General features: G+C 52.0%; 1 protein-coding gene across 2 annotated transcripts; it reads right to left on the minus strand.

Annotated features, from left to right (window-relative positions):
* Window positions 1-1,193: 1,193 nt before the first annotated feature.
* Window positions 1,194-6,323, minus strand: C1qtnf4 (C1q and TNF related 4). 2 transcript variants are annotated; one of them, XM_029468637.2, is made up of 3 exons: window positions 5,895-6,323; window positions 5,271-5,463; window positions 1,194-2,332 (listed from the first exon to the last, which is right to left on the minus strand). In XM_029468637.2, exon 3 carries the CDS (start codon window positions 2,325-2,327, stop codon window positions 1,347-1,349), a length of 981 nt encoding a protein of 326 aa, XP_029324497.1. In that variant the 5' UTR covers window positions 2,328-2,332; window positions 5,271-5,463; window positions 5,895-6,323; the 3' UTR covers window positions 1,194-1,346. The 2 variants fall into 2 exon arrangements, with proteins under 2 accessions (XP_029324497.1, XP_021011612.1); XM_021155953.3 differs by lacking the exon at window positions 5,271-5,463 and having other exon boundaries at window positions 5,895-6,322.
* Between the last annotated feature and the right edge of the window lie 5,621 nt (window positions 6,324-11,944).

Genomic DNA, 11,944 nt, shown 5'->3' on the forward strand with positions numbered 1-11,944 from the left:
GGGCCTGTCTTAGCCCCTGGCTCCTGACCGCCCGCCCCGCCCCCCCCCCCCATGTTTATTCCTATCTGATCTTGTTTCCTACACTTAGCTAAGGCCTGGGGCTAGGCACAGTGCAGTGGTTACATGCATGTGTGTCCAGAGACCAGGGATGAAAAGTCTGTCCAATACATGCTGAAAAGCTGGGCAGTGGTGGCGCACGCCTTTAATCCCAGCACTCGGGAGGCAGAGGCAGGCAGATTTCTGAGTTCGAGGCCAGCCTGGTCTACAGGGCTATACAGAGAAACCCTGTCTCAAACAACAACAATCCCAGCACTCGGAAGGCAGAGACAGGTGGATTTCTGAGTTCGAGGCCAGCCTGATCTACAGGGCTATACAGAGAAACCCTGTCTCAAACAACAACAACAAACGACGACAACAACAACAAAAAAACATGCTGAAAGAAAAGCTGTCCCCAGAGTAAATTTGTGTCAGGTCCTCTAATTCCTGTCTTGGCAGTGCTATGAAATACAGGAATCCTGTATGCTTGTCACCCAGTCCTAATATTCTCATGAGACTGCTAAGTCCCCTTGTAGACTGGGAATAAAGACTGGATTTCAATGGCAGGAGGAGTAAAGGGGCAAGGTGGAGAAACATTACCTGTTTGTGGAGAGGAAAGAAAAAACAAGCCTCACACAGACATCTCAGAGTTTGGCTCAGACAGTATAGGATACGTGTTGCCCTGATTATGTGTCGCTGTTTTGGCCTCCCACAGTCCCTCTCATTTTTGTGTCTAGGACCACTTACTCTAACTTGTGTTCTCAGCAGATCTCCTCATTCTGGGAGGGCAGGAGGCAGGACAACCAGCTATCAGCCCTTCATCTCAGTCCTATGCCCTACTGAAAGAAGGGACATGCTGTTGTGTTCCTAGGGGGTTACAGTAGTAAAATGATGTTCCCTCTCACAGAAAGGCATAATCTGGGCCCAAAGAAGAATGTCATTGGTCTCTGAAGAAAAGTCAAACAGAGGGATGCACTGGACAGACATGAAGAAGCCCACTTGAATTTAGAAGACTATGCTTCAGATTCCTACCTTCTCACTCTCGAAAGGCCTGACCCCCATCTAGGTCTTATGGGCTGTCCTAGTCAGTGCAGTGCGGTCCTGTCCAGTACCGGGGAGGGGAGCACAGGAAAAGGCATCACAGTCATGACACAGGGTAGGGCCATAAGGCTGACAGGCAGCCCCACTTTATTGGCAGAGTCCAGGCCTGCTGAGCAGGCAGTCATGCTCGGACCGGTGGGGCATTCGGGCCGCGGTCCCGGCTCGGCATGCATGCCCCACGGCTCTCCCGGGCTCCTCCAAACAGAGGCTCAGAGCTCTGGGGGCTTGAGGGCCAGCGGGCCTGCGGCGGCGAGGTCAGGGTACACCAGGAAGCCGGAGAAAGTGATGTACTTGCCGTGGTTGCTGTAGGCGCCATAGCCATCGTGATCGTGGCTAAGCAGCCAGACGGCGTCGCCGCGCCGCAGCGGCAGCATCACGCTCTGACTCTGCATCTCACGGCGCCTCGAAGCGCCGTCGTCGTAAATCATGGCCTGCACCTCGTCGCGGTTCTTCATCAGCTTCACCGACAGCGTCTTGCGCGGCAGCTTGCCCAGCGTGAAAGAGAAGAAATAGGCTCCCGGCAGGCGGCAGCGGAACACGCCGGCCGCCGCGTCGAAGTCGCCACCTATGTTTACCAGCTCGGTGTCGAAGGCCAACGGCCGGTGGCGCGGGCCGGGGGCAGCGTCCGAGCCCACCAGGCTGCGCGTGCGCGCCGCGGAGAAGGCCGAGCGCGGCTCCGGGGCCGCGGGGCCGCGCGCAGGCGCGTCGGCGTCGGCGTCCGCGTACACCAGGTAGCCGCTGAAGGTGGCGCCGGGCGCGCCGAGCGCGTACTGCGGAGCGCCGTGCAGCCGCAGCCACACCGTGTCGCCGTAGTCGAGCTGCAGCATGGCGCTCTGGCTGGCCGCGCGCCGCGCGCCTGGCCGCCGCTGCTCGTCGAAAGCCAGCGCCTGCACCTCGTCGCGGTTGCGCACCAGCATCACCGACAGGCTCTTGTGCGGGGCCTTGCCGGCCGTGAAGGAGAAGAAGTAGGCGCCCGGCACGCGACAGCGGAACCGCCCGGTGGCTGCGTCGAAGTCACCCCCGATGTTCACGTACACCTTGTCGAAGGTCACCGCCATCTCCGACGTGCCCTCCAGCGGCGTGGTGCGAGCCGCCGAGAAGGCTGACCGCAGCTCCGAGGAGCCAGGGCCAGCCGGGCCCAGTGCCCAGCAGGCCGCCGGGCCTAGGAAGCCCAGCAAGAGCAGCAGCATGGCACCTAGGAGGGGAGAGAAGACCCGGGCAGGGGAGAGGGTTGGACAGTGGCCGCCTTACCTGTCATCTCTTCCTAGCCTTGCTCTTGACCCATGACTTGCTTTCTGTTTTCCTTCCGGCTTAGACTGGTTTAGTATTTCTCACTTAGCGAGTCTCATTGTCACCGGGAGGGCTTATCACAGCACCCAGATTCGCCCTTCACCCTCGAATTTGTTCTGAGTCTGGGATGGGGCTGGAGAATTTGGATTCTTAGTGGTCTGATTAACTGGTTCAGAGGGTTTTTGTTTGTTTGTTTGTTTGTTTTTTGTTTTAAAGAACTACTGGATTAAACCAGTAATTCTCCAAACTTGTGTCTTTAAGTATGAGAGAGTCTTGTGTCTTTAAGTATGAGAGAATTTTTTTGCAAATAAGACCTGACACATGTGCCACAGACATGTTGAAATGTCTTGGTTAGGGCTGGAGAGATGGCTCAGCGGGTAAGAGCACTGACTGCTCTTCCAAAGATCCTGAGTTCAAATCCCAGCAACCACATGGTGGCTCACAACCATCCATAATGATATTTGACTCCCTCTTCTGGGGCTATTGGAAGACAGCTACAGTGTAATTACATATAACAAATAAATAAATCTTTTTTTTTTTTTTTTGGTTTTTTCGAGACAGGGTTTCTCTATGTAGCCCTGGCTGTCCTGGCACTCACTTTGTAGACCAGGCTGGCCTCGAACTCAGAAATCCGCCTGCCTCTGCCTCCCGAGTGCTGGGATTAAAGGCGTGCGCCACCACGCCCGGCAAATAAATCTTTTAAAAAGAAGAAGAAGGAGGAGGAGAAAAGAAAAAGAAGAAGCTGGGTGTGGTGGCGCACGCCTTTAATCCCAGCACTCGGAGGCAGAGGCAGGCAGATTTCTGAGTTTGAGGCCAGCCTGGTCTACAAAGTGAGTTCCAGGACAGCCAGGGATACACAGAGGAATCCTGTCTCGAAAAAAAAACAAAGAAAGAAAAGAAAGAAATGTCCTGGTTAATGCCCTGTCCTCTCTCCTCAGCCCTCTCCCCTTTCTGGGTGTTGAGGAGGTCTCAGTTTCTAACAGCCAGCACTCCCTCTGCACTTTCCTGGGGCTTTTCTCTGCTCCTTGGCCTGCCCTTCACAGCAGACACTGGCTCTTGTGTCCATTTCCACCATGACAGTGTTTTTAGTCTTATCTGGGGATGAATGGAGAGAGCTGCTCTCTAACCACTTTCCTGACCTCTGCTCCACTGAAGGGTCCACCAGGATCTCTGGACTCCCCTGGGGTCCTTCCTGAACCGCAGAGGTCCAGCCAAGCTTTAAGTTAGTGCTTCCCCTATGAAATGAATGAGGTAAGGAGGGACTGGAGAGATGGCTTAGCAGTTAAGAGTTTAGCTGCCATCCAGAGGACCCAAGTTTGATTTCCTAGCACCACAGGGAAGTAAGCAGCCATCTATAACTCTAGATCCGATACCCTCTTCTGGTCTCCATTGGCAGCAGGCACACATGTGGTTCACAAATATACATACAAGCAAAACACCCATATACATACATTTCTTTTAATTATTCAGGGAGATATGGATAACTCCCTTTGTCCCTTTGTGCTTGGAGGCTGGCTGGCTCCTGTGGGAAGGAGAGAGTCATGGCTACTGAGGCTTGGGAGGACAAAATAAAACTCTGGTAGTGCTGTGGCAGGATGGTGAGGTCATCAGCTTCATTGGGGAGTGGCAGACACTTAGACCTAGATATGGGACTCTCGGAATGAACTGCAGGCACTCTGACACTGAGTCATGCCCCGGTCACCTTAGGCAATTTTTTTTGTTTAACTCTCTGAGTAAGGCTTCATCCGTGTAAATGCCATAATGGAGGGCCACACAAACTGGTGCTAAGCATACACCACCCAGACAGCAATTGTGAACATGGTCTGTACTGGGACAGACCTAGAGACGACTGTTCTTTACCCCTGGGAAAAGCGATATGGTCAGGTTCTTGACATGACAAAGTTAGAGTCTCAGTAAATGGAGAGCTTGGAGAAGCATTATCCAGTCCCTGGAGTCACTAATGCTGGGATTCTGTCATGCTTTAATGTGGGCTCCAAGGTGGAGGCAGGCAGGCAGGCAGGAAGCTAGAGACAGACAACTTGGGGCGAGAGCTTTTCCAGGAAGTACCCTGAAAGTATGTGTAGCCTTGAGTCTTTTGCAGATTCCGGGGGTTGAGGGGCTGCTGAGAGCGGCCAGGTCCAGCTGTGCAGCTGTGGCGCACTCCTGGATGTTCACCTGCAGTCCACCCCCCAGCTGTCAGAGTAAACTGCACTGCCATATAATTCTCACAAGAAAGACCTCAAGTCCAGCTGAACGCTGACTCCTTCCATACTTTTCTGACGCTCACAAAGTGTCCTATGGGTTATGGGGTGAGGGTAGGGAGGAGGGAAAGGGTCCATCCGTAGTGGTGAGAATTACACCTGAGAAGTGTCCCGTCCACTCTGTTTCTTCATACAAAGCTCTTTTGGACATATAGATAGCCCTCTCCCATTTTATGGATGAGAAGTCTGGTGTCTAAATGAGGGGTACACGTTTTGGCTCAAGGTCATCCACTGAACTCTTAGCCTTAAACAGAGGGTTTGTTCTTTTTTTTTTTTTTCCATTTCAAATCAGTGCGTTTCTCTACCAGCTCTCCCTCTTACACAAAGGTCAATGTGTTTCCCGCCTCAGTGACCCCTTTTGCAAAACCAGAAGAGACAAGGGAGCGAAGGAGCAAGCAAACAAAGGCAAGCACAGCCTCTGTCATTTGTTTGCTGAGAGGTGGGAGCTCTCCCTCTGCCCTGCAGCTTTCCTGGCAGGTCTTCGCTCGAAGCTCCTGCCCACCTCATCCTTTGCCACCTCCCCTCCAAGTCAGATGAACCCACCAGTGCCAAAGGTTCTTATGTGTCCAATACCCTTCCTACCTTCCGTACTCCACTGCACATGTCCCTGAACCCTGGATCCTTTCCTCTAACAATTCCATTCCCCAGCAGGTCAGAGGAGGATGTTAAGGCGTCAGGTGGGTCTCAGAGCTCCAGGAAAGGAAATGGCTGCACAAAGCTCTGTCCAGGTGAAGCTCAAAAATAGTCATCTTCAAAGAGGAAAACTGGGGCAGAGCTGGATAGACCCAGAGCCATAGAACCAATGGAGAAGAAGGTGCAGCGATGTCAGATTAAGGGCATCTCCAAGCCCCTAGCGTCTTGTTCCCATATCCCAGTTAACACTGCTTTCAAGCCGTGCCAGAAACCCCTGTATCTTCCTTGAAAGTCCGCATCCTTCCAAGAATGTGAGCCCCACTTTTACAGAAGCAGTCAATGAACCCCTTCTCGTGGGGAAAAATGCCCCATTAAGGGGTCCCCTCAAGCCCCTTTTCTATTATCCCTGCCCTCCACCCCTCCATTTGAAGTAAAAGCCCCTGTGCCTCTTTCATGAAAAAAGCGCCCAGGTCCTCCTTTCCAGGAAAAGGGACCGGGTCCCTCGTGCCTCCCGCCGCCCCCGCTCGCATAGAAAAGAAGCCTGCGCCCCCGCCTCCTCCGGGCTGCCCTCACCTGGCTGGTGGCGGGCGGGTCGGCTATCCTGCTCCGTGAGGACGCCGGGCTACACACTGGTCGCCCGCGCTGCGGCTTGACCGGGCCTCCAGGGGTTGGCGGGGGGTTTAGCCGGCGACGAGTGGGGACCCCGGCAAGGGAGGCGTGAGCAAGTGGGAAGGACAGCAGAAGCTGAAGCGGAGAAACGCAAGGGCGGGGAGCAGGGGAGGCGGAGGGGAGAGCGGAGGACGAGGGAGGGGCGCCGAGCAGTCGGGCCTGGGGCACCGCACCGAGCCTGCGCTGAGCATGGGACCCTTCCTCATTCCTGGATCCTGAGCCTTACCCCCCGGGTGCCGCGCGCAGGCGTCATTGATCCAAGTTAGCAGGTGGGGAAACCGAGGCCGCTAGAGAGGCCACCTTAGGGTGGCCCAAGGCATCCTACAGACCAGCTTTCTGGTTTGTGTAGGGAGAGAGGACCCGGGCAAGGCACGGACTGGGCTGCAAGCAAGGACAGTAGGAGGTGAGGTTTTGTATGGGACAGATGTCCAGGCTGAGTGGCCTTGGGGGAAGGTCTGAGGGAAGAGAATGATAAATAGGTCAATGTCCTTAGTAAAGTAAGAGGTGAAAATGCCCCACTTTTCCTTCCTCACTTCTGAGTCTGCAAATACCCCTCCCCCTGCACCTCGTGCATGTGCTAGCAAGGCTGGAGGAAGGACAAAGCTGCAGACATCAGCACATCAGCTTGAGACCCTCTGAGAAGAACAAAGAAGGTGCAGGATCCTTGAGACGTACTGAATTTTTCTTTTCTGGAAAAGGTTGAGAAGGGCAATGGGAGGTCCCCGTGTGGGACATGGACTTTCTGGGGAGCTATGCCCACACTCGCAGGAGTCCAACAACACCTCAGGGGCTGAGATCAGCATCTCCTCCACCCCCACCCCCACCCCCCTCACCCTCACAGGCTCACAGAAGCCCTGGACCTCAGGAGCTTTCCTTCTGGAATTCTCCACATACCTGGCCCCAGTTACTGGAGTATAAATTACCCATGGAGAAGTGATGAGCTTGGGAAGTTCCTCCAGGCTGTTGGGTACAAGGAGGCACAAGGCAAAGAGTCTGCCTAGCCCTTGCCAGATCACAAATGTCTCCTTCTCCTTGAAAGCTGGGGAGGGGGCACTCCAATGGGCAGGGCACTGAGGGTGGGATGAGTCCCACAGGGAAAGGCCAGGAGCCATCCTGTGACACCTGTGGCCCTCCTTAGGCATTGGACCTCTTATTCAGGGCAGGAAGGTGTGGGAGGGAGAGAGGCAGGACATTTGAATCCCAACTGGGGCTGGAAGACATTTGACACTTAATATGGAAGAACTCTCAACAAAGGAATCAGGGTGGGCTGGTGATAACATGGCAGCCAGCAGGGCCTTGGGAAGGGAGAGGCCAGGGAAGGCATGATGGGGTGCTGGTGGGTGTGGGGGTAGTTAGGAGTGGAAGAGCCACAGATATACCAGATAGGAAGTTAGGAATCGTCAGGGCTCAGAGAAAAGGGCCCAGGCTAGGCTGTAGTCTTTGCTTGCTCCTACCTGATTCAAACTGCAAGTGCTGGCAGTGCTGTCCCCTCTCACCCAGGATGCCTCCCTAGCCTGGATGTTACCTGCACACATTTTGGCCCCAACTGCCATTTGCATCTCTCTCCTGGAGCATTCTTGACTGTGCAGTTAAATAAGGCCAGAGTAATGGAGAGCTAGAACCCTCTAGCAACCCTCAACTAATGAGGGGTAGGGGCTGGGAGTGAATACTGCAGCTTCCTGGCTCCTCAGGAGGAGCTTCCTATATCCGGTTCCAAGATGTGTTCTAGGAGAATTAAGAAACCCTTTTAGAGGCTGGAGAGATAGTTCAGGGATCAGGAGCACTGGCTGCCCTTTCAAAGGACCCGAGTTCAATTCTCAGCACCCACATGGCAGGTCACATCTGTCTATAAATCTAGTTTCAGTGGAACTGACACCCTCACACATACTACAAGCAGGTAGAACACCAATGAACATAAAATAAAACAATAATTAAAAGAAAGAAACGCCTTTAGTGACAACTTAGTAACATCTGCATGCTTTAGTTTCCTTCTTTCCTTTCAGGACCCACCTGTTTCCTGGGATTACCTCTTAAATAACTATTCAAACTCAAATTCATTCATTCTGTGTGTGTGTGTGTGTGTGTGTGTGTGTGTAAATTTCAAAAGATTCTATTGTGTCATGTGATGTTTTTCTGGAAGCTGTCTGGTGAAAGGACATGTGAGGTTTTGCTGGAGCAATGATTGAGAGAACACTTGATGTTTGGAAAGAGTCTACCTCTAACCCGACAGACAGTAGATGAGGCTCTGGCATTGGTTTGCCTTGCTTTCTTTGCTGATCTTCATTTGTTGTAACTTCTCAGAGAGTAATGCACTAAAGAGGTTCTGGTGGTGATCTAGCTGCTTGTTGCTGCTTCATGGGACGCGTGCCCAACGGCAGAGCCTTGACGTTTCTTCTGGATTGAGCCGCTGCTGATTCGTGGTTGGTGTGTTGCTGGTGGACTGGCTTGCTGACAATGAAGACTGGAATCTCTCCCAAAGAACTATTGTTAAAGGAGTCCCTAACCCCTGTTTCCTATTTACCTTTCTTTCCCCTTCCTCTGGTAGGTTGTGGGCTAAAAGGAAGGTTGAAGTGTTATTAGTTTTTGAAAAATATAAGCCTACTTTCTTCTCTTCTTCTCTTCTTCTCTTTCTCTTCTCTTCTCTTCTCTTCTCTTCTCTTCTCTTCTCTTCTCTTCTCTTCTCTTCTCTTCTCTTCTCTTCTCTTCTCTTCTCTTCTTCTCTTTCTCTTCTCTTCTCTTCTCTTCTCTTCTCTTCTCTTCTCTTCTCTTCTCTTCTCCTCTCCTCTCCTCTCCTCTCCTCTTCCTCTTCCTCTTCCTCTTCCTCTTCCTCTCCTCTCCTCCTCTCCCCCTCCCCTCCCCTCCCCTCCCCTCCCCTCCCCTCCCCTCCCCTCCCCTCCCCTCCCCTCCCCTCCCCCCCCCTCTGTATGTGTACCTGCATACATAGGCTGGATTCACTACTTCATACATGCATGAAGGTACCCACAGAGGTCAGAAGAGGATATCCGATTCTCTGGAGCTGAAATTACAATTACAGGAGCTGCCTCAAATGGGTGCTGGGAACTGAACTCTGCACGTGTGTTTTTAACCTCAGGATCACCTCTCAAGCCTCGGAGCCCAAATTCTTGGCACAGGGTCAGCCTTCAGGAGAGCCAAGACTGGGTCCTTAGCATCTGTCTGGGATTGGGCTAGGTGCTTTTCATAGCTGTTATCTCATTTACTTTTCTGACCACCCACAAAAGTAGATAGCACTAAACTAATTGTACAAATGAGGGATAAAGAATTTAATGCGGGTTGGGGATTTAGCTCAGTGGTAGAGCGCCAAGCACAAGGCCCTGGGTTCGGTCCTCAGCTCTGGAAAAAAAAAATTAATGCATAGACTCCGGCCCCAGAATCCACTGCTTCACACAGGGCTGCACCCTCCTTTGCTCTGGTCTTCTCTGAACATTATTTGTTATTTGGAGTGGGGTTGGTGTGAGGGAGAGGATGCTGTCCTGCCCGGAGGAAGCAGTGAATCCAGCCTCTCTTGCAGCTAAAACAGTGAAAGAGGATGCTAGTTACTCTGTGTTGTAGCTAATTTTATGTCAACTTGACACAAGCTAGAGTCATTGCAGAGGAGGGAACCTCAGTAGAGAAAATGCTCCCCAAAGATCTGGCTGCTAGCAAGCTTGTAGGGCACTTTCTTAATTAGTGATGGATGTGGGAGAAAACAGCCTATTTTGGGTAGGGATGGTGGTCCTGGGTTCTGTAAGAAAGCAAGCCATGAGGAGCAAGCCAGTAAGCAGCACTCCTCCATCAGCTCCTGCCTCCAGGTTCTTTCCTTGTTTAAGCTCTTGTCCTGACTTCCTTCAGTGATGAACAGTGATGTGGAAGTGTAGGCAAAATGAACCCTCTTCTCTCCAGCTTGTCATGGTGTTTCATCACAGCAATATAACCCTCAGTAAGACACTTACTTTCTCATTTACCTTTTTAATATGGAACCTCTTGTATCCCAGGCTAGCCTTGAACTCCCCATATAGTTGAGGATAACCCTGGAGTCCTGACTGTCCTGCCATTAGTCCCCAAATGCTGAGATTGAAGGTGTGAATCCATGCCAGCACCTAGAAAGTGCTTTTATCTACTTGTTTAATCTTTCTACATTTTGTGTGTGTGCCCAAGTGTGTTTGTGTGTATGAGCACATGCATGTGTGTGTCATGGTGCAAGTATGGAGGTCAGAGGGCAACTTGAGGGAGCTGGTTCTCTCCTTCCCTTTGTGGGTTCTAGGTATGAAACCTGGGTGGCAACTGGAAGGGTGGCTAGTCCCTCAGTGCTCTGTGTGAGTCAGTGCTCTGAGGGGACTAACTGAAGGTCAGGCCCTCTCCTTCTGCTCGCCTCCATGTCTTTCCATCTTGGAATGTGCACTTGAAGGACAGTTGCCACTCTGACAGTGAAATGCTGGGAGGGAGAGCTTCTTCTACCCAGGAAGATGCTTGGATAAATGAGCCTTAGACCTTGCCTCACGAAGACAGCCCTTGTCAGGCGGTGGTGGACACACCTTTAGTCCCAGCATTTGGATCTCTGTGAGTTTGAACCCAGCCTTTTCTACAAAGGGAGTTCCAGGTCAGCCAGGACTGTTTTATAGTGAAACTCCATCTTGAGAGAGAGGGAAGGAGGGAAGGAGGAAGGGAGGGAGGAAGGGAGAGAGAGACAGAGACAGAGAGAGACAGAGACAGAGACAGAGAGAGAGAGACAGAGACAGAGAAAGAGACAGAGACAGAGACAGAGAGATGAGAACCCTTTAGCCCTTTAATGGGACAGTAGGGTGTGGACAAGAATTGCTCAATGCAGAGTCAGGACAGAGTCACAAAGTGCTGTGGGACCTCAAAGAGGGAACGTTTTCAGCTAAGGTGAGGGATTGGAGGTGTCATGCAGGAAGCTATGTCTACATGATGATAAGGATGACAAGGGCTCTGACTTGGTGAGTGGGGTGTAAATGGGGGAGTCAGGGGTGGGACCCAATTAAAGGTAAGAATCTGATATGAGCGAGGGTGTGGGGGAGGCACAGGGAACAGCTGGGGAAGGGAGCTGCACGTGCCAAATGCAAAGAAACAAAAGAAAAGAGAGAGAAGGGACAGAGAGAAGAAAGCCTATGGAGGAAAGAATGGCTGCCTCTAGATGTGATTGGACTATGCAAGAAGAAGGGGACGAAATGGGGGAGATCAGAAGAGAGACTCCACGGTTACCAGAGGACACAGTACACAAGCTCACAATTTAATTAGCTCTTTGGCTTGCCAAAGGATTACAGGAGAATTAGCGGAGCTCAGGAGTCTAGGGACCTTGCTGGGAGTTGAGGGGGAAGTTAATGAGAAAGAAGACAACACGCCCCAGGGAGAAATGAAAGAGGAGGGAATATCAGTCAAGCAGAGATGCCAGCAGGAGAAACAGATGTCAGGATGCAGAGCCTCTGTCTCTCTAGCCGACTGCAGACCTCCAGGGGAGCAAACAGGTAGGGCTCTGAGTCAGGCTCCTGTCCTGCGGCCCACATAGGTGCCTATCCTTATGGGTACCTGGTAAGTGACTTGAAGCAGGAAAACCTGGGAGTGGCTACGAAGCTCAAGTCCCCAAGTTTACCTTGGCCCTTTTCCTAGAAGGGCCCAAAGGTTCTAATACCAGCTAGATGGCAGAATTAAAGCCCTGGACCTCATCTTCATGTAAGCAGGAAGGTGACCTGCTTTTAGCTGGACGTGGCAAACTTTATTTCCAAAGACTGCTCGGTTTCTACTCCTCCCTGCTTGCTCCTATGACATTGCCATGCCAATAAAAAGGGGTTAAAGTCAGTAATAAAAGGAGGGCTGCTCCTGCCTGGATCTTTCTCTTTTGAAACTGCCCAACTTGGAGCGCAACCACCCATCCTAAGAAAGCCAAAGACTTTCTTTGGAAGGTCCCTGTTGGTTTACAGACAATTTTGTTAGGCTCC

The sequence above is a fragment of the Mus caroli genome, unplaced genomic scaffold (assembly GCF_978045245.1).
Source record: "Mus caroli unplaced genomic scaffold, Mus_caroli_1 scaffold_2, whole genome shotgun sequence".
In the NCBI taxonomy this organism is placed as follows: domain Eukaryota; kingdom Metazoa; phylum Chordata; class Mammalia; order Rodentia; family Muridae; genus Mus; species Mus caroli.